Below are 18,998 nucleotides of genomic sequence, written 5' to 3'. Positions count from 1 at the left end.
CTAATTGCAATTTCTTAAAATGACTGCATTTTAGGCAAGTGTTAGATGTATAATTGTGTTCTGTGATGTAAACTAGACTTATGTCTCTGTAATAATTGTCAGACCTAACTTTGGGCAAAACATGTACCATAATGAACATGGGGATGAGACATGTGGCCATTTGATTTGTAGATTATATTATTATCGATTATGTTCAAAATGCAGTAGCTAGTGCTGACAATATCCTAGGCCCCTTTTACATTCTATGTTTCTCAAGAGTGTGCATGCATTTGTAAACGATATTGTTTGTTACGATATTGAATAATTTGTGTCACACATCACTCCAAAATCACACCTTTAACACATCTATGTCATGCAAGTGGTTCCCTTAAATGCATGGGGTGAGGCAGCTTATCGTGGACATTTTGTGGACTTTTTGTGTCTTAATTTCATAGTAATTAAAACCAATTGGTCAATATATTGTTTATTGCCCCGATGTAGACCTTAGAACCATTCTGTAGGTAATTCTTTATTTGGTAATTGCTAGTGTATCTCAAACAAATGAGCAACAAATAGCAAATCACCATGATTATGAAGATCAGAAAATATTCAGCTGACATGTATTTAATATTTGCGTATTTCAGTCCCGGCAGTGGTTTTTCAACGTAAAGAAAGTAAAGAAATAAGAATGGTGTAGTGAACAAAACAATAGCATTGTACCTGGTAAACTATGGAAAACCTCTGTAGTGGGTGTTGCAATTATATTTGCAAAATACCAATTCAACTGTCAAAAAAGCCCCCGGAATATAGGTATAGAAGTTTCAACTGGTGTGAAAAGGGAAGACTACATCAGTGTAACTGAAGCAGGACAATTACTTCAAACACTTCATTGAGTTTTTCATGGCCATCTGTGTAATGTTCTTGACTGGCCAAGTTAGTCTTCCAATATGAACCCTGCTGAGCTAGAATTTCCCTTTATAAATTGAAGAAAGAATACCATAAAGCCATATGCCCAGTTGGGCATAGCATCACAAGAGAAGGTACCAAGCATCTTGTGATGTCTTTTGGTCAAAGACCTAATACAAAGTATTTGTAGGCAAGACTTTGTGTAAGAATGTATTCATTTATCCCATTACTTGTTGCCTAAAATAAAGGGATTATATATAAAAAGGGCTGTAACTCATGTAAAGATCAAGCCAAAAGTCTGCACTCTATGTCCCTTGCCATTGTTTTATTTTAAAACCAACATGCTGGAGTACAGAGCCAAACAAACAAAATTGTCACTGTCCAAAACCATATTTCACATCTTCTCTGTTCAGTTTTCTTTTTGTGTGTGTGTGTGTGTGTGTGTGTTCGTGGCAATTACAATGATATTTTTAAATGCTAACAGTAACACAAAAGAAAAAGAAATGCAATTTGGAGATCAAATATTCAGTTATTTAAATAAAGGTATTTGCTTCCCTACCTTCTTTGTGGCTTTTTAATCATGACATACAGAGCATTAAAATTCAACCAATTTATTTGTAAGAAACTCTATAAATAAATGGTACTATTCTTTGATTGTTGTTTTGTGTTTTTTTATGTTAGTTGTAGAAGAAATGCCATGGTGGGGTCATATGTCAAAATTACCATGCAGTGTTTTATAGTCATTTTTTCATCCTTTATTAGAAGTCATCTTTGGCTCTATTTCCTCTCTAATTGGAACATCATCCTGCCTTGGCAGTTGAACTATTCAATAGAACGATTAAATTTTTCTGACTGCTCTGAGCTGAATTGACCTGTTTTGACCTGTTTGTCAGTGATCGTAACCTGACAGGCGCTAGCAGCCTCCAACGATTATGGCTTTTGAGATTAATCTGATGCCGTGTTCTCTTTTGCTTCAGCTCGTCACATGAGGAGACCGGGGCTTCGCACACTCTCTATGGCCATGGTGTCTGTAAGTGGCCGGGCTGTGAAAGCATCTGTGAAGACTTTGGACAATTTTTAAAGTAGGTTGACTTTGTTTTCACTTCTCTTATTTTCATGGCCATTAAAAAAAATATATTTTTTAATTTGTTACAGTTTCTGATACTACTTTCACTGCAAAATAAGTCAAGTATGTCACCCAAGGATCTAGTCATATGGAAACAAGTCTCATTTCCATGTAGGCTACATCATATAGAAGGAAAGGTATTTTGCTTGCTGCTAGTTTCCATGTAGGTTAAAGTATCTAGGTGTTATTATTGTCTAACTTCATGGAACTTGTTATATCGACCTGGGAGTAAGGAGAGCTCAGTATAAAATATGGGTGAAAGAGCCCTATACTCACACTAGCTGTCTTTTCCCCAAGCAATACAGAAGATAAGCTCCCAAAGAGTAAACTGGTTCATGGTACCAGTATGTACAGTTGGTTTATCATTTGGCTACTGGAGCTTTTGGGGGAGACCCAGAAACTAACATAGGTGTTGCCATTATAGCATCTCATCACAGGACGTGTTGCATGCATCCCGATGCAGTGATTGACTGATATAAAAAACTATTCTGTGCTAAAAAGTATATTGAATTGTCATGGTTTTCCACATCCCATGTTCCTTTTCCAAGTCTTTCTTTGTGTAAAAGGTTTCTTAGATTGATATTATTATACTTTTAAAGATGCAAACAATTCCACTCAACGTTCGCAAAGTGTGTTTCTACATAAAGTTTCTCTAACATGGTACGGTTCAGCGCATTGTTAAAAGGTTACAAATGGTACATTGGCACAGAGTGCGCATTTGGCTTTCAACAATTTCATTTTAACGTTATATTTTGGTTGATATTGTTTTCTTTTCGTTACTTTTTATTTTTCTCTAATATTTTGACTCAGAATACATGTTGTATTTCTGAATCAGAGCAAAAATGTAGTGAAACAAATATAAATGAACTGCCAAAGGATTTTTTTTTTGTTTTTATAGATGAGTAACTTCACAGGCTGAAGATCCTGTGTTGTCATGGTGCGGTTAACAGGGTGAATGAACTGTTTCATGATTCATCAACAATTAAGTTAATTAGCTTATTTGAAATGGCAATGCTTTGTTGCCAGGATGTTGGCAGAAACATCAAAAAGATGTGTTTACAAATGGCAAAGTATCTGTACAATATGTGGCAGAAACACCTTCTCTACAGAATATAAGAAATTGATATAATAACAGCACTGTCATATGTTTTGATGCTCTTTTAATACATATGATTTTTTTTTTTAGATTTTATTTTATTTTATGGGCCGAGTAATTGTTTGTTTCCAAATAAAGAGGAATATTAACAGCAGGAAATATGAAGTCAGAAGTTTTGTTCTTGAGTAGTTGGGAAGCCTCTGCTAAGTCATTTGGCCAGTTCCCAAATCGCCAGCTGGTGTGTTTGCATTGAAATGCAATCAAAAGATGGAAAAAGAAACCCTATATATACTTACAATAAATATGTGGGATATAACGACGATTTGGAAAAGTCACATGAAGGAGTTACCTTGTTAATTTAGGCAATCTAATATCAGGTTGCAGTGTCTATGACTTTATTATGACCAATGATGTGAACTACTGATGAAGAACACTTAATTGTAGGAGATTATAAAACAAATTATAAAAATTTGGACTGAAATTGCCAGGCACGGACTGTATCCGGGTTGGAGAATTTGTAAAATGAATAGTTCTAGCCTACTTTTTGCAATTTTATTTCAGTTTGCTGCAAATGAAGGATTATTTATTATACACCAAATTTTAGTAAATTTAAAATGAAAGGCAAAAAGGAGGCTTAAAATAGCCAAGCTGTGACTGCAGGTGAGCTACAGTCACAGTTATTTTCCAAATCAATTAAACTCATTTTTATTTAATTCACTAAAAGTCAGTGTTTAGTGCTTTGAATACTTATCACCACTAGGACAAGACTAGATATTACCTAGGGGAAATGGGGTTAATCAAGATCCTTAGAGTTCTGTTTCATTAATATGTGGGAAGACAACCTAGAGATTTATTTATCAAATTAACTATCACATTTTAAAACAAATAATTACGGTACATAATTATATTGGAAAAATTTTAGGGGGGATTTTTTTCCGCTATTTTGCCCTAACTTTTGAAGATTTGTTTCAGGTCACCTCAAATCACAGGGTAATGTAAAATGCCCATAATAAGAAAACGTGTTTATATAGAACACTCGTTTCTTTAGTCATAGGACCAGCAAATCATATTACAGGCTCATACAATTTAATTTGTGGAGGGGTTTATGAAGGAACACTCATTTGGTGACATCAGAAGGAGATTAGCTTCTTCAAATCCAAATATAAACTATTATGATGTTCTATATACCTTTGGGTAAAAGAAAAGATACCCTCTGTATCTGTCTATCTAATTTGACCATCGATGTAGCTGGCCTAATTATTATCTTCTTACCCGGTTTGAAATATCTTCCCTTTATCTGATGAGGTTGTATCACCATATAATCTTCCTAAGCTTTTTATCATCATAAAACAGACAGTTTTTTTATATAATTTGTGTGAACAATCCAAAAATGTGACCTGGTAACTGATCTTATCTATATCGATGGATCTCCTTAATTGAAATACGGTAGGTTAAAATTAGTCACCAGGTCACACTTTGGATTTTGCTTTTACTTGTCAACTCACGAGATTTTATTGTGTGACACCCACATTTTAAATAGTCATAATCTATTAATAGAAATAGCATCTTCTTCAAACTGTGTAAGGACGACTGGGGTAAAGTACAGTGCAAGCACTTAACTTAGGATGCATTACAGAGCTCTTCAGCCCATACACAAGTGCATCCAAAATTCTCAGCTTATATGCAGCTCTGATGGACCTCACTGCCAGGCACTCAGTCCTCCAGGTGTGTCTTTTTTTTTATATATATAGTTTTGTATGCATCCCTAAATAATTTTAAACAAAGGATACTATGAGAATGAGTACAATTAATTCTCAAAAATATTTTTTTGTAACACCAAATGGTCTGTATTCAACAATGCACATAGCACAAGACCCACGTCTAGCATAGGGTATATGATTACAATTCGGTTAAAATCATTGTGCTAAAATTCTTACAATAGTACTGTGGCAAGTGGCAATACATAGTGCCTTAATCACAGTTTGCAAATATGCTTGTATATATAACTTTCTAGGTTTTAATAAAGTTGCAATAAGTAAATTCAGGGTTTATTAGTACATAAGACACAGAAACATTTTGGAGAATATTATATATGTTTCACTTTAGAATCCTCCCTAATTGCTATAAATGACTACAATCGTCTGAGATGAATGTCAACTAGAACATCCTTATGCGAATCATACCTCTTGGCCTGGGACACCTTCGGTATCTTAACAGCATTGTACTTTAGAATGCTCAAATGACAGCTTACCTTCAAGCTTCTGTTAACAGAATAGTCTGACCAAATGTATTGAGCAGGTCTGCTATAGAAAAACACAACAGCTTTGCTTTTTCACCTGGTAATAATAGAAGGGATTTAGAGTGAAGCGAAGAATGTCTTAAAGTTAATGGATTTTAGTAATATACAATGTAACGCTATTTGTGAATGTTTGCTGGAAGGAGCTAAAGAGCGAAAAAACCCGAATAAAGGAAGGAGCATGTATGCAGTTATTTGTATTAGAATAAAGTTAATAAATAAGTAATATAAAATAGCTTACAGTTGAGTCATTTATTGTTAGTACAGGAACATGTAACGCAAAGAACATATTGCTCATATTTTTAATAGCTGTAGAATCAAATACAAAATTGAAAGATATTAGATAAATGTAGTCTCTAATTCAAACAAATGTGAAATTAACTGTGCAGACATACATTATATGCTGTCGTATAAAAACATGCTTAATAATTCCCCTTAGAAGTTATTCCGGGGCACTAAAACATGCCCAATGTTGCATCATGCGTCATCTCATTCACTTAAAAGAAATAAATGAGAGTCTTCCATTTGTATTCATTCGTGGTCATGTCCCTCATTCATTGTTTGTCACGTGAAAGGATTGCCACATGGGGCTGTTTTGTGCATTCACATTATTCGTAAAATGCTCCGTGTGTAATTAGATGGCCAGCTACCGGTCACAGTCTCAATATGGCAAAGACAAAGGGAGAGAAGCAATGTTGCTGGTTTTTGTAATTTTGCAATGATTACAGTGTTAATTGCATGATGCCTGGTCATAGGTTTGGGGTGTTTAGTGTCCCGTTAAATATGACTATATATATAAAAGTGTTTATGTGAGAAAAGGCTTATAATTGTGACACAATTGGCTTATGTGCTTATTTATAAAATGATTCCTGTCTGATATAGCAATACCAGTTGCATCAAAACAGAAGTGTGATCTAGTGTTAGTTGCAGACAATAAAAACACAAAAGGCACTTTGTTTGGCTTTGTATGCTGTATATGAGATATTAAAATATGAAAAAAAATGTGACAAATTTTGTTCTCATACATAATGTTTGTCTATTAATATGTGTCATACAGGCAAACAGGCTAAATAAGTATTACATACAAGGCCATTCACTGCTAATTGTACATTGTTGGTAATTTAAAGGGAATTTCAGTTATATGGCCTTAATAGCCAAACTAAAAATAATACAGATTTTTTTCCGGTTCAATTACTTGGGGCTAAAATTTGAATTCTGGACTAGTCGTGGTTAGTGAATACATTTGCCCGTGTAACATTGCCTTAATAGTTATTAGTAAAACTGGCCGATATTTAAAATAACTTCACACTTGTTACTAAATATTATCTGACAATGAGATATTCTATTAGTTGATACAATATATGATCAGATATAATATTATCGTAGTTGCCACACACCTTTCTCACCATTCAATTTGTTTATAGGGATTCGGTTACGTACATTAATATTACTATCCTTTGTATAGTGCACTAATAATAAAAATGATCTGAATAATTATGCACATTATTACATGTGAAAAATAGGATCCGAGCGCACTATTTGTATACAAAGCTGCATGCTGCATGGTTAGTTAATTGGTCTACTTACACTATAAAATGCTCTTCTAACTTGATGAATGGTTCCTCTGCTACAGAGAAGCAGGTAAAGAGGCTATTTCCATCACTTAAACAAGCCATTTAAATCACTTACCATAGCAGCTCCATTTACTACTGTATTGTGCTGTATTGTAGATTAGCACAGAGCTGTGTTTATAACATTTCAAGCCTGCTGAACCTTACATACCCATTCATTTTTCAGAGGGGCAAAACATGTTATGATTTCTTTTTTTGTTTATTGACTTATAAGTTAAACATTTATTGTTTGAAAGAAACGTACGAGATTTTAATTATTTCCTATCTCAGTATGTACTGCATTTCCCCTGATTACGGAATGTCTATAAGGAACCATGAAATGGCTATTCTTGTGACAATATGCAAAAATTCTACAAACGATGTGGAAGACATTAGTTAGGATCGAATGAGTAAATCAGTGACGCATTAACTATAATACTATTGTAATTCGAAAGAAGTAAACACAGCAAACTGTTTCAGAGAACACAGGTCTGTTAAAGAGCATTCATTGATTAAAGGGAAAAAAAAAACTATTAAATAGTTATGGAAGGTAATGAAACATGATTTACCAACAGTCAAATCAAAGATATATAAAACACACATGGAAAAACAGGCAGCCAGTATCTCGCATTTTAACTTAGTGCAATATTTTTTTTATTGATTTTGTGCTTAAAATGCATGAAACACATGTTCAACAACTATGTCTGTTTTAATAAAAAGATTAGCCCTTGATAATATTTACTTAGAGGGACAAATACATTTTTTGGCTTTTTATAGCTTTTGTTCCAATAATTAACTTAATGTTTCTGGAAATTCAATTTTGCTTAGTTTTTTTAAAATGTATATCCATGTTTTAAAGCCTCCTGCATTTAAAATCTGCCTCCACTGTTCTGCTTCCTCCATTGTAAAATACTTCCTGTTTGTTGTTACTTTTCCTTTCTATGTGATGTCATATCCCCTTCTCTGTCCTTCTTTCCTAAACGGAATGTTTATCTGATAACACAATTGTTCATAACATTAGGAAAGACAGCAAAGTGTTGGTGGGAGTTGTAGTTCAGCTACTAGCTTTTATAAGTTCAAAGCTGATAACTGGACTTCAATTCCCAGTACCCCCTGCTCTTTCCACAAAAGCCTTGTTGAGCAAAGATTTACAGAGTCAAGTCAGCACTTTGAAATACTCCGTAGGAAGTTATTGGAGTATTCTGATTGGCTGACCATTTACTTGTCTTGTCAGTTCCAACTGATTAAAATGTGAAGGCGTGAAGGGTTTTTTACCTTTTATACTTTGGATTGGCTGTTTGGATATTTGTAAATGTTATTATCAATGTAGTTCATAGAAAAACGTGGGTCGGACCCAGCCTGAAACGCCCATATAATATTTAAGAAAAAGGTAAAGTATGACCAAAGCTCATAGTCCAGTCTACTGAAAACCAATGCAACTCCATCAAATGTTTTGATGAGCTAATGTTATTTTTGCTGTAAGAACATATCAGTCTATGTTAATTTAGCAATTTTACTTTAACAGCAATACATTTTAAAGTCACAGCAGATTAAAAGAGGCACATAGACAGTTTATTTATTCTATGTCTTTAAATCAGTGAAAATACAGGTCAATGACTCCTTTATGTCCTGTTATGTCTGTTATTACGTTTTTATTAAATATCTGCCGCTAGAAAATGCTTTGCATTTATATGCTCTATATATGAGACTAAAGCCCATCGAAGCCTCGTGCAGTTTTTAAAGAATGCCAGTCAACCAAATCATTTATTCCATTTTGAAAACAAAAATCAATATACCTATAAAGTGACCCATAAATTAGAACCATCTCACACAATGTTTGTTCTTGCCGAGGTTCTGAGGCCCTTTGCATTTGTTTTTACCTTTCTATTTGAACTGCAGTCACAGTAAGAGCCTCATTAGGGTACATTAGAGAGTGGATCTAACCAGAATTCCATAGCTTTCTTTGCTTTTATTAATGCATAGTAGAGTAGAATGCATTTAAATATTTCATAGAAATTCAGTAATTTGTGTGTAATCGTCTTGTTAGCAGACCAGTGGAAGCTGAACAGGTCTGTGAAATGGTGTTAGTGATTGCATGGGTAATTCACAGACCTTTGCCATTACAAAAAAAAGAGCATTATTGGTGGCTTGTAGGAAGCTGTGAAATAGTCCTAGCAATGAGTAAAAAAAGAGAAATAATTGATAAAGGTTTTATAATAAGCATCTTGAAGGATAACAACCCATTTAGTCCTTTAGAAGCAGCGATAATTCGTGACATATGCAATATATCAGATGCGTACTATAGCATTGTGTAACGTTTTAAAAAAAAAAAAAGAATATTTGCAACATTAGTTTCAACTTCCTGCGAGGTAAATGATTACATGATTTATGAAATGACCCTTTGCATATGCATTTTGAAACAGCAATTAGGAACTGATTCTTAAAATTCAGAAAATCTGATTTTTTTTTCTCTCGATGTTATCCCATTCTTGATTTATAAATCATAGGGAATTTTTTATAGTGATACGTAGTAGCCGAGACTGATACGAGTACATAAAAGAGAATATTTTTGACATGAAATAGTTTTTAGTATATCAATTCATAATTTCATGTTAATGCCAACCCTATTTATTTAATCGGTCTACATTTCATTTGTATCCTTCCCATTTCTACACTTTGATTGGCATAATTAAGTAGGGGAATGAATGGGCTCTATTATTTTACATATCACTGGTAAACAATAGCAAGGAACGGAGAAGGGAGATGTGGCAGAGGTATGTATGTGTTTTTCGAGTTCTCGGTAATCCACTGGAGTCTGTTCTATAAATGATCATTCAAGGGTTGCAAGCTAGCCTATAATTACAGGAAAGAAAGTGGCAGCTTTGGCATTTCATAACTATGTGTCCTCGAAAAGTGCTTTGTGAGTTTGTCACCAATGATAATTTAGATAGAGGCTCATTACTGAACATCACAACACTTTAAAAACCTTTCGCCTTCATGCAGAAGAATAAAGGACTATTTTAATGACAAGGTTCTTTTGTGTTCCTCTGAAAAATTCAATCAAGACAAAACCTCACTGACTATTATTATACCCTACAGTCTCTCCAGTCTAATGAAAGCAGTATAGATAAACTGCATACGAAGGCTCGAGCGTTTAAATGCAAACAAATTTTTTTTTTGTTCTCTAAAAATATGACAAGAGTGAATCGCTGAAATATAAACACGCTTAAGCCACCTTTGTGCATACACACCCCATTTAATATTGCTTCCTTTGTCTTTATGCTAAGAATTTGGAGCAAATATATACATTAGATACATGTTTAAGAAAAAGAAACCAGACCTGTGTGTGTGTGCGTGTGTCTATGTATGTGTCTGTATGTATGTGTGTGTATGTATGTGTCTGGAAGGATAGACAGACAGTAGGGTAGTTGGATAGATATATAGATAGATAGATAGATAGATAGATAGATAGACAGACAGATAGGTAGGTAGGTAGAGAGACAGACAAATTAGATAGATTGTAGTTGCTGTGTTCTTGGCCATTTCACTGATGTTGTGCAGTTGGTAGTGTCGTCTATTGGAGGTGGAGGTGCCAACAACGTACAGGGTTACATTCACACCCCTAAAAAAAAAACTTTATGTGACGTTCAAAATTAGGTACATCTAGCACCGACTTCAGGATTGAGAGACAGACATATGTATGAAGGTGTTTATTTGTATATACATCAGACTTGTATTTGTGTAAAAAACACTAACTTGGATTGAGAGATCTACCGATAGGTATACACTCAGACTATTATACACACACTTCGATGTGTTTACTTTTTATGTATAAATGGTTTACATTTTTGTGTTTGTGTATGTTTTATGTTTTTGTTTTTATGTATGCATGTTTTTTATTTTTGCGTTTTCGTGTGTATGTGTGTGTGTCGGTGAATGAATAAATGCACACACTATTTTGAATGTACAATGTAGCTTGCTAGAACCATTTTCAGTCAAAATAAGACATTTAGTCCTGTCTGCACCTTTTTTTGGTGTTTAATCTGTAAGTGAGCATTAGTGCTTTATCTCTCGTGTGGGGAAATAGATATGTTACCAGAGCAATGCGTATTAATTCATATTTTCAAATGCAGTGCAGCATGCATTAAAAAGGATGATTATAAAATAAGCAGGACACAATATATGCAAATGACCCTTCTGTAATCAGCAGTAATATCCTTATGTTTAAGACTCACACATTTTGTGGTTTAAGAATCTAATTTTAATTCAAATTCACATTTAAAAATTATAGGAAATATGGTTAGCATGCGCCCAGCTTTAGAAAAAAGCTGAACCGTATTTAGTTGAGTGGGATAATGAAGATTTAACTTGCATCGAATGATTAAATATGGGCTTGCATTTGTTTAGAAATTACATTTTCCAACATTTTTATTAAAATTGGCTCAAAAAATGTATTTAAAGATTTTGCATTTTGGAGTATAGTAATTGTAATGGGCAGCCTTTTTTTCCGCTTATCTACAATTAAAAAATATTTTTTTTTTATAATGATATTTGTAATGTAAGGCAGTTACAGACAACCTTTATAGGTGTTTAAGAACTACTTTTTCAGTAGTAGCTGAGCATAATAGCTGGTGGCTGAGCTTAGAACATCACTGATCGAGTTCAACAAATTAATATCTTCCCCATAGACAAGATATAGGTTTTGTGTTGCTTTTGAAATTGTAATCATTCTACTACTGCTCTTGTCCTTAACTGCTGATAAACTAATGTTAGCTCAATCGCTCTGCCTTGTGCAGAGAGACTGCAAATGATTTCACTACCTTCTTCCTTCTGCAGTGATCAATATATACAGAGTTCATGGTTAACATTCAAGGGGTGAAGGAGTTTGTGATGGTTCTGGGTGCATATTAAGGCACATGTACAAGGTAAATACTGATGCCTTGTTTTAGTCAGTCAACTGTATTAACTATATGTGGGCATTATGTTCATATACGGTTATAATGTTGGCATTATGCAAATATTTTTGGACTACACACAGTTAAAGCAGATTTATCTTTAAAAAAAAAATACTCCCATAGGCAAAGTATTTGTCTACTGTTTATTTTTTTTATTTACAGCTGGCATATTTTTTTATGTGATATTTGTGCTTATTGTATGCTTATTATTTTAATAAATATTACAAGATAGTCAATACTGTATGATTGCTAATACAAATGCAGCTCTTAGTGAGTATTGGATTCAATAGTTTCCTATGAGAAGCATTTAATTAGCCATGCACTTGGCGCGCATGCACATCTTGTCCTCAATGCTTCTTTATAAGGAGCATTGGATCAGACAGTCATTGAGAAAGCAGTGTATCCTAGATGACATTGCAGTAGGAGCTGGTGGAAGCACCACATGAGTCTTGGCACAGGAACAAGGGTAAGTAAAACATTTTTTATTAGTTTTACAGGTTCTACAGGAGTAGATACATGGATTGGCCTTTAAGTATAGATGGTAGGGTAAATAATCTGAGGAAATGTCAGTATAGGTTTGGAAGGCAATGGATGATAATTCTCAAGTGAGTGAGCAAATGAAAATTTGATATAAAATATCAAAGAGAGACTAGAGGAATGAATTAGAATAATTCAGATGAAGGTATAATTTTAAATGATAGGTGGATAGATTTCCTGCGTCAAATTTCTAAAGAGCTGAGCGGCACTAGTTCAGTGGAGAACACAGGACAGAGCAGAGTGGACTCCACGAAATGCAGTTATGGAAAACAAGAAATCTGTACAAAACATTCAACTGAAACTAACCTGTCTTTAAATGGCATTAAAGCAAATATTTATAGGACTATTTAATTGTGAGGATGAGATGTCTTAAAAGCTGCACAGCCAGCTGTTTAAAATGAGATTCCAGGGAAAATGATAACCTTTGATGTTCATTTTATATCATTTAAGTGGGAGAGATTTATCATTAGTATGTAAGTACTTCATTCCTGTTTATATGAGGATCCTCCAGGTGTCTATAATCCTTGCTTTTTAACTACCTCACATGCCTAACTGAATTTGCATATGTTCTCAGATCCTCTGGTCATTAACACCCCTACTAGAATGCCTTGTCTGAACTCTATTGCAACCATTATTGAATTTAGAGTGTAAGCTCTTATGCCATCTTGCGAAGCACTTTTTGTTAAAGTTTAGCAAAAGTTTGGCAAAAGTAGACTTACAGGCTGAGTCCTTTGTTCATTTCGCATCGGTATATGTAAACTTTATGTCTGTATTCCCATAGATTCTGCGGAATATGTCAGTGCTATATATCTAAGAAAACAAGGGGTTGGCTGCACTCACCTGAACATGCTTAAATGGGGTGCTGCTGGGGGCCAATAAGTACAGTACAGTGCTATATATCTAATCACTTAATAGGAGTGATCACTTTCCTGGTGAATTCTTGGCAGCTCACGTTTTAGTGAATTACCCACCGAGTGTTTTTTTTTTTTTTTTTTGAGAGTGATTTTATCCCCCACTCAGATATTACATTCTACTGGTTATTTTGGCTTAATTATCAATGGAATTGCAAATGAAATTTGCTGTTCCATTTTTGACTGCTAGTGTCTGCTGCTGTGTGTTCACTGTGTAGGTTTCTCATTTTGGATAGCTTTTTGAATTGAGCCTGAATCTATTTATTTACTTATAAATAAATACTTATGACTTACTTATGTATGTGTCTATATATAGTTACTTGAAACATTGAAAAAAAAGTTCACTCATATCTGATGAATTCTGTGGTCCAATAGAATTGGCATAGTACCTGACTTTTACCCTTTCGTCGATGCATCGCGCCGGTATTTGACTTGGCTTCAAGTCGATTTCCATAAAGGGACTGAGAGCTTTAGTTTGCATGGTTCCATTACTTGTGCATGCGCACTGTGTTCTTAACCAACTTCCCTCAGTGATCACGAGTCATCAGGATGATGTTTATTTTTGACAGTAAATTTTTTAGCAGCATTTGAAGTACATATCAGATCAGGATTCAGATCAGGATTCAGATCAGGATTCGGATCTCATCATTTGCTTCTGTAGTCACTTAAATAAAATAAATATGTTGAATAAATAGTTTTATAGTTTTATTGCAACGTAAAAATATTGCTAATTGTTTTGTGAAAATATAGAAAATGCCATTGTATTTGGGAATGTTCTCTTTATATTCTATGGTATTTATATATTAATTTAGCACTGTGAATACACTCATATCTTACGTTTTTGCTTTATCTTTTTCCCAGGCACCTTAACAATGAACATGCATTGGATGACCGGAGTACTGCGCAATGCCGAGTCCAAATGCAGGTGGTTCAGCAATTGGAAATTCAGGTTGGTGCTGATATATCTGTCCTGATTTTCGGATCCTGTCCTCCTGCCTGGGATTGTTCCATGGCCTCAAACTTTTGGGGACACTAGAAAACGTTCCCTTAAAAGCATAGCGCATAGATGGGCTTGTGCTTTGCTACATGCCCCAGGATCCGAGGAGAGCATAGGAACGCTGCTATCTGCATTGCCTGCCCTCAGTGGGCCAGCCTGGATTATTGGCAGTCAGCCTTACATGCCTTCTTGCCAGACTGACCTGCCAGTTCTCCAGGTGGCCCACCCCCCCAATTCTGGATGGGTCCGTTGCTCTTTGTATAGTGCCAGTAACACAATTCATGTCGCTGGCCTCGCCATCTTACTGCCATATGTTGGGCGGTAGGTGGTAGTTCTAAAATTTGCATAATGATATATGCTTATTTCAAACAAAAATGTTCAAGCATGGGGTTAGCATATTGTTGCACCACCACAATGTTTTTTGTTTGTTTTGTTTTTACGTTTTCAGGTTAATAAATACTTTATAATCATAAATAATTTATATTGAGCCATTCTCTTTGTCACATAATGTCTGTCATTAAAAATACCTACTCTCTATCCCCATTTAACGCCCTACACAGTTCAGTCTTCGCTAATCTGAAGAGAGCTACATTATTAAAATATAGAACTAAATACCATTAAGCACATTGCAGAGAACCAAACCCCTACCAGATCATGTAAAGGCATCTGAGGTCACTGGAAAGTCCTATCTAGCCCCTAGCAGAGAGACATAGAACCATTTTTACTATTTAAGTCCAAGTTTGACAATGCTGTATGAGTTAACTTTTCAAGCATTTAATTGACAAATGTTTTATTTTGGTTTACGTTAGGGTTAGGAAATATCCCTAATAATAATCTTTCTAAAATTAGAGATGAGGGAGTTAAATATTCAGTCCTAGTTCATTAACATAGCGTGGGGTAACAACTTGATAGTTTCCATTAAACCTGATTCATGACGGATAACAAAGTCATTTAATCAATGCATTGAATGCTCACTGTTCATCCACTGTAGTAGTTCACAACTCGGTTCATTATGTAGACCTTTAGCATTGCACTGCAGAGGAGTCTAAAAAAGTCAGCTGTTTTATCTCTTCCTATTGCAAAATAAATAAATACATGTAAAAAAAATAATAATAACAAAAAAAAGTATATATATATATATGTATGTATAGAAAAGACAAAAATAAAAGCCATGTTAAGAAATGTGCACCCATTTCCCCCCCTTTACTATCCAGTAAAAATTGAGAATATTGTTAGATCCTTTTTGAAGATTCGGTTTTCAGGGTGACCAATTATTCAGGTCTTTTTTGCTGCGTCTGACTGATAGCGAGGTAAGGTCCATCACTTGTAATGAGACACAGTACATTGTAGATGCCGTCTCAGTGGCAGAGTTTAGCATTTCACACTGCCTAGTCCTTGTCACTCTTTTGAATTAGATTGATGATGGCAGAATGTGGAGGGCACTAACTGGACCTCTGTGGAAAAGGATGAAATGTAAAGATAGTCTTGGCCATCAGATTACTTAAAGCCCTTCACCTGTTCATAGTCGTAACATGGCAGTAGTCCTTTGCTAACTATGGCTACAGGACAGGAATCAGACACGGAGGACCTAATCATGTACGACCTTAGTGACTTGGTACTGTCAAAAGAGCAGCGATTTCAGTTCTGTTTATTGACAAAAACATGAAGTGTTATTTGCTTTACATAAGGTCAGCTTTTTTTTTTTTAATCACAATTTTATTCTATTTTTGTAAGCAATGTTGCTTTTTCAGCACACATATCTAACTCATTTTATGTACTGGAATGATTACACCAAGACTTGATGATACGATGTATCACTGCAGTAAAATAGCTATATCAGTCATTTCTAAAATGCTTCTGATTTCACTCCTTTTTAACAGCTTTCTAAAGAACGTGAGCGTCTTCAAGCAATGATGACCCACTTGCACATGCGACCCTCAGAGCCCAAGCCATCTCCAAAACCTGTAAGTGCATATTGCTTTATAAACAGTAAATAGGCCGATAAATGGAACCGCCTAAGAAAATGAACAATTTTGTGACAGTTAGAAAACAATGAGTGTGATGAACAATATTGCCGTAAAATGGAAGTAAAATGCAATAGCTTGTCAAATTGTATGTTTCTTTAGAAGTAATGCTATCTTTAACAAAATCTATCCAATCTACGCCGTCAGTGACACTAAACAAACTGCACCAACTGTATAAGAGCAAAAATCACCGCTTTTAGACTAGAACCAGGAAGAATATCTTATCGTGATAGTTTCAGCTGTTATAAAACACCTACATCTATATGTGCAAAACGAAATAACATATTTAAAAAAATGAATGTGTACTTGGAAGCATATGATCAGAAACAATGTGTGTAATTTATTGAAGATAATAATTTTTAATTTGATTTCATTAGGGTGAAAGGTAGCTAAATCTCCTTTTTCGTTACCCCTTCAAAATATACCAGGGCTGTCATGTTATAATTTGATTTGCCTAAATATTTTTCAAAGAGTTAAATTATTTTGTCAAAATAAGTTTAATATAAATTTATATTCCAAAACTTAAAGGGACACACCAAGAGCCATAAACACTACAGCTTATTGCATTTGAGCAGAAAAGCCGTAAACACATTTTTTTGTGAAACCAATTTTAAGCAGTTTGGTAAAAAAAAACAATAAAAGCTATCCCGTCACCCATTGGCGAGTGTCTCTGCTCAAGACGTCATAATTAGGCTGCTGATTTCCTAATTAACCATTCAGGATACATAGTCATACTGTACACTGACACTGAGACCTACAGCAAAGCAGGACTTGTCTGTGCATGAATTGCAACTACATTTTGGGGACCCTTTCTCCACCATGGGATTGGCACTGACTTTCTGTGTCAATTCTGCAGCACCCACAAGGTCAACAACAATTTGACCACAGAAAAGGGGGCTGTGGCAGTTGGATACATCTGCATTCTGCTATACTTTAGCACCTGTTATTTTTTTTTTCAAAATATTATAAATAATTAAGGAATCAAGATTGTGCAAATCAGATCAAAATGGATGCCTCCAGTTAAGCAAGCAATTGGGAGGGCGACAGGTACGCTTTATCGGAACAGATGGTATTTTGTAGATGGCTTTATCAAAAGAAATCTAGTCCCTGGCTCCTCCTTGTTTGCTGATGTGAGCTCATTGGCCTGTTGGATGTGCTAACTTGCTACCATCATGTATAGGTTTAGTTTGTCATGTGCAAACTAATATCTTCTCAGCAACTGGGTTCAGTAAGTGAACCCATGTCCTCAAGACTAACCTGGAGGTAAAGTCTAAATCAGAATTTCCTCACTAGTGTACACATTGAAGTGGCAAGGTTGGCGACTAAGAGAAACCAGAGCAAATTATTGTTATGATTCCGCACCTGTAAACATTGTCAGTGCCTCATACACTAGATGATCAGTGGTGGGGTGTATGGCGACTCTTCCATAGCATTACTCCTTTTATGTCTTGTCAATTATGGTTATTTGCTTCATGCATTAAAGAACTGGTGTACACATACAGTAATTTTGTATTTTTGCTGTGCCTTTTAAGCAGACAAATTTGAGCAGAAATATAACTTTTTGTGAAATTACACTATTGAATAAATCATTGAAATCCACCTATAACTTTAGTTAACCATTTTTTCCAGGTTTTATTGGTTAAATCCAAAGATTTAACCAATGACATCACAATCCAGTTCAGTCCAGGCACAGCCAGGGCATGCAATGCAAATTAGGAAGAGAACAGAAACATTGTTTCAGTTTTTCTTCTTCCACTAACTTTGTTCAGTAGCAAACATGTGAAACATTTAGAATGATAATTGACAAGGAGCGATGAACGAGATGTGTGGATTTCTATATTTTTTTCAAACCTCACAAACACATATTTGCTATATATCAAGAACAAATGACCATGCTATTACAAATCCTGTTAAATGACCATTGACTTTGAAAAGGACAATCCAAAATGGAAGTAAATTCAATTTTTATAACACAAAAAATATATACAAAAAAATATATTGGAAAAAAAAATACTAAAACTGGTACGTGGGGTCTTATTCTGCAAACCCCAGTACAGCAGATATATAGTTTAGCCCCCAGAAGCAGTTTCATTCATCACACAAAGATGGAGCGGCCACAGTGCTGATGCTATCAGTATGTAGACTGCCTGTTCACAAATTTTTGATTGTAGTTACGTACAGAACCCCATTCCCCCAAACCCCCTTCCCCCAAGCATCTTTAAAGTGTATGTAGGGCCTTGCCTTGTGTGCTAATGTGAACACAGCACACACAATATTTGGACAGACAAAGAAAAAAGTAGCAGGTTCTTCTTTAATGTTGGAGGGACACAGGACAAGCTTATAGGTGAAGCAGTGATTTCAAATATCTCCAATTATGAGCTGCAGTGTGCGGGGAGATTGACAGATTGACAGGGGATCTCTTTGTATCATAACCTACAACCTATGCAATGAGGATGAGTTGTTATTGTTGCAGTACTTAAAGCAGGAATAGGCAACATTCAGCACTCCAGATGTTAAGGACTACATCTCCCCTGATGTTTGGTTAACTTTATGGTTCTAAG

General features: G+C 35.0%; 1 protein-coding gene across 13 annotated transcripts in view; it reads left to right on the top strand.

Annotated features, from left to right (window-relative positions):
* Positions 1-18,998, top strand: part of FOXP2 (forkhead box P2) — a 203,906-nt gene that overhangs the window by 143,035 nt on the left and 41,873 nt on the right. For 12 of the 13 annotated variants that reach the window (XM_063446859.1, XM_063446856.1, XM_063446862.1 and 9 more), the window contains 3 exons: positions 1,863-1,967; positions 14,278-14,365; positions 16,294-16,377. In XM_063446859.1, the coding sequence (XP_063302929.1) occupies positions 1,863-1,967; positions 14,278-14,365; positions 16,294-16,377 (277 nt within the window). Of the gene's footprint in view, positions 1-1,862; positions 1,968-14,277; positions 14,366-16,293; positions 16,411-18,998 lie in introns of those variants that run through there. The other variant, XM_063446869.1, reaches the window with a different exon arrangement.

The sequence above is a fragment of the Pelobates fuscus genome, chromosome 3, assembly GCF_036172605.1.
Source record: "Pelobates fuscus isolate aPelFus1 chromosome 3, aPelFus1.pri, whole genome shotgun sequence".
Taxonomy (NCBI): Eukaryota; Metazoa; Chordata; class Amphibia; order Anura; family Pelobatidae; genus Pelobates; species Pelobates fuscus.
This window is presented reverse-complemented; position numbering and strand designations above follow the sequence as displayed.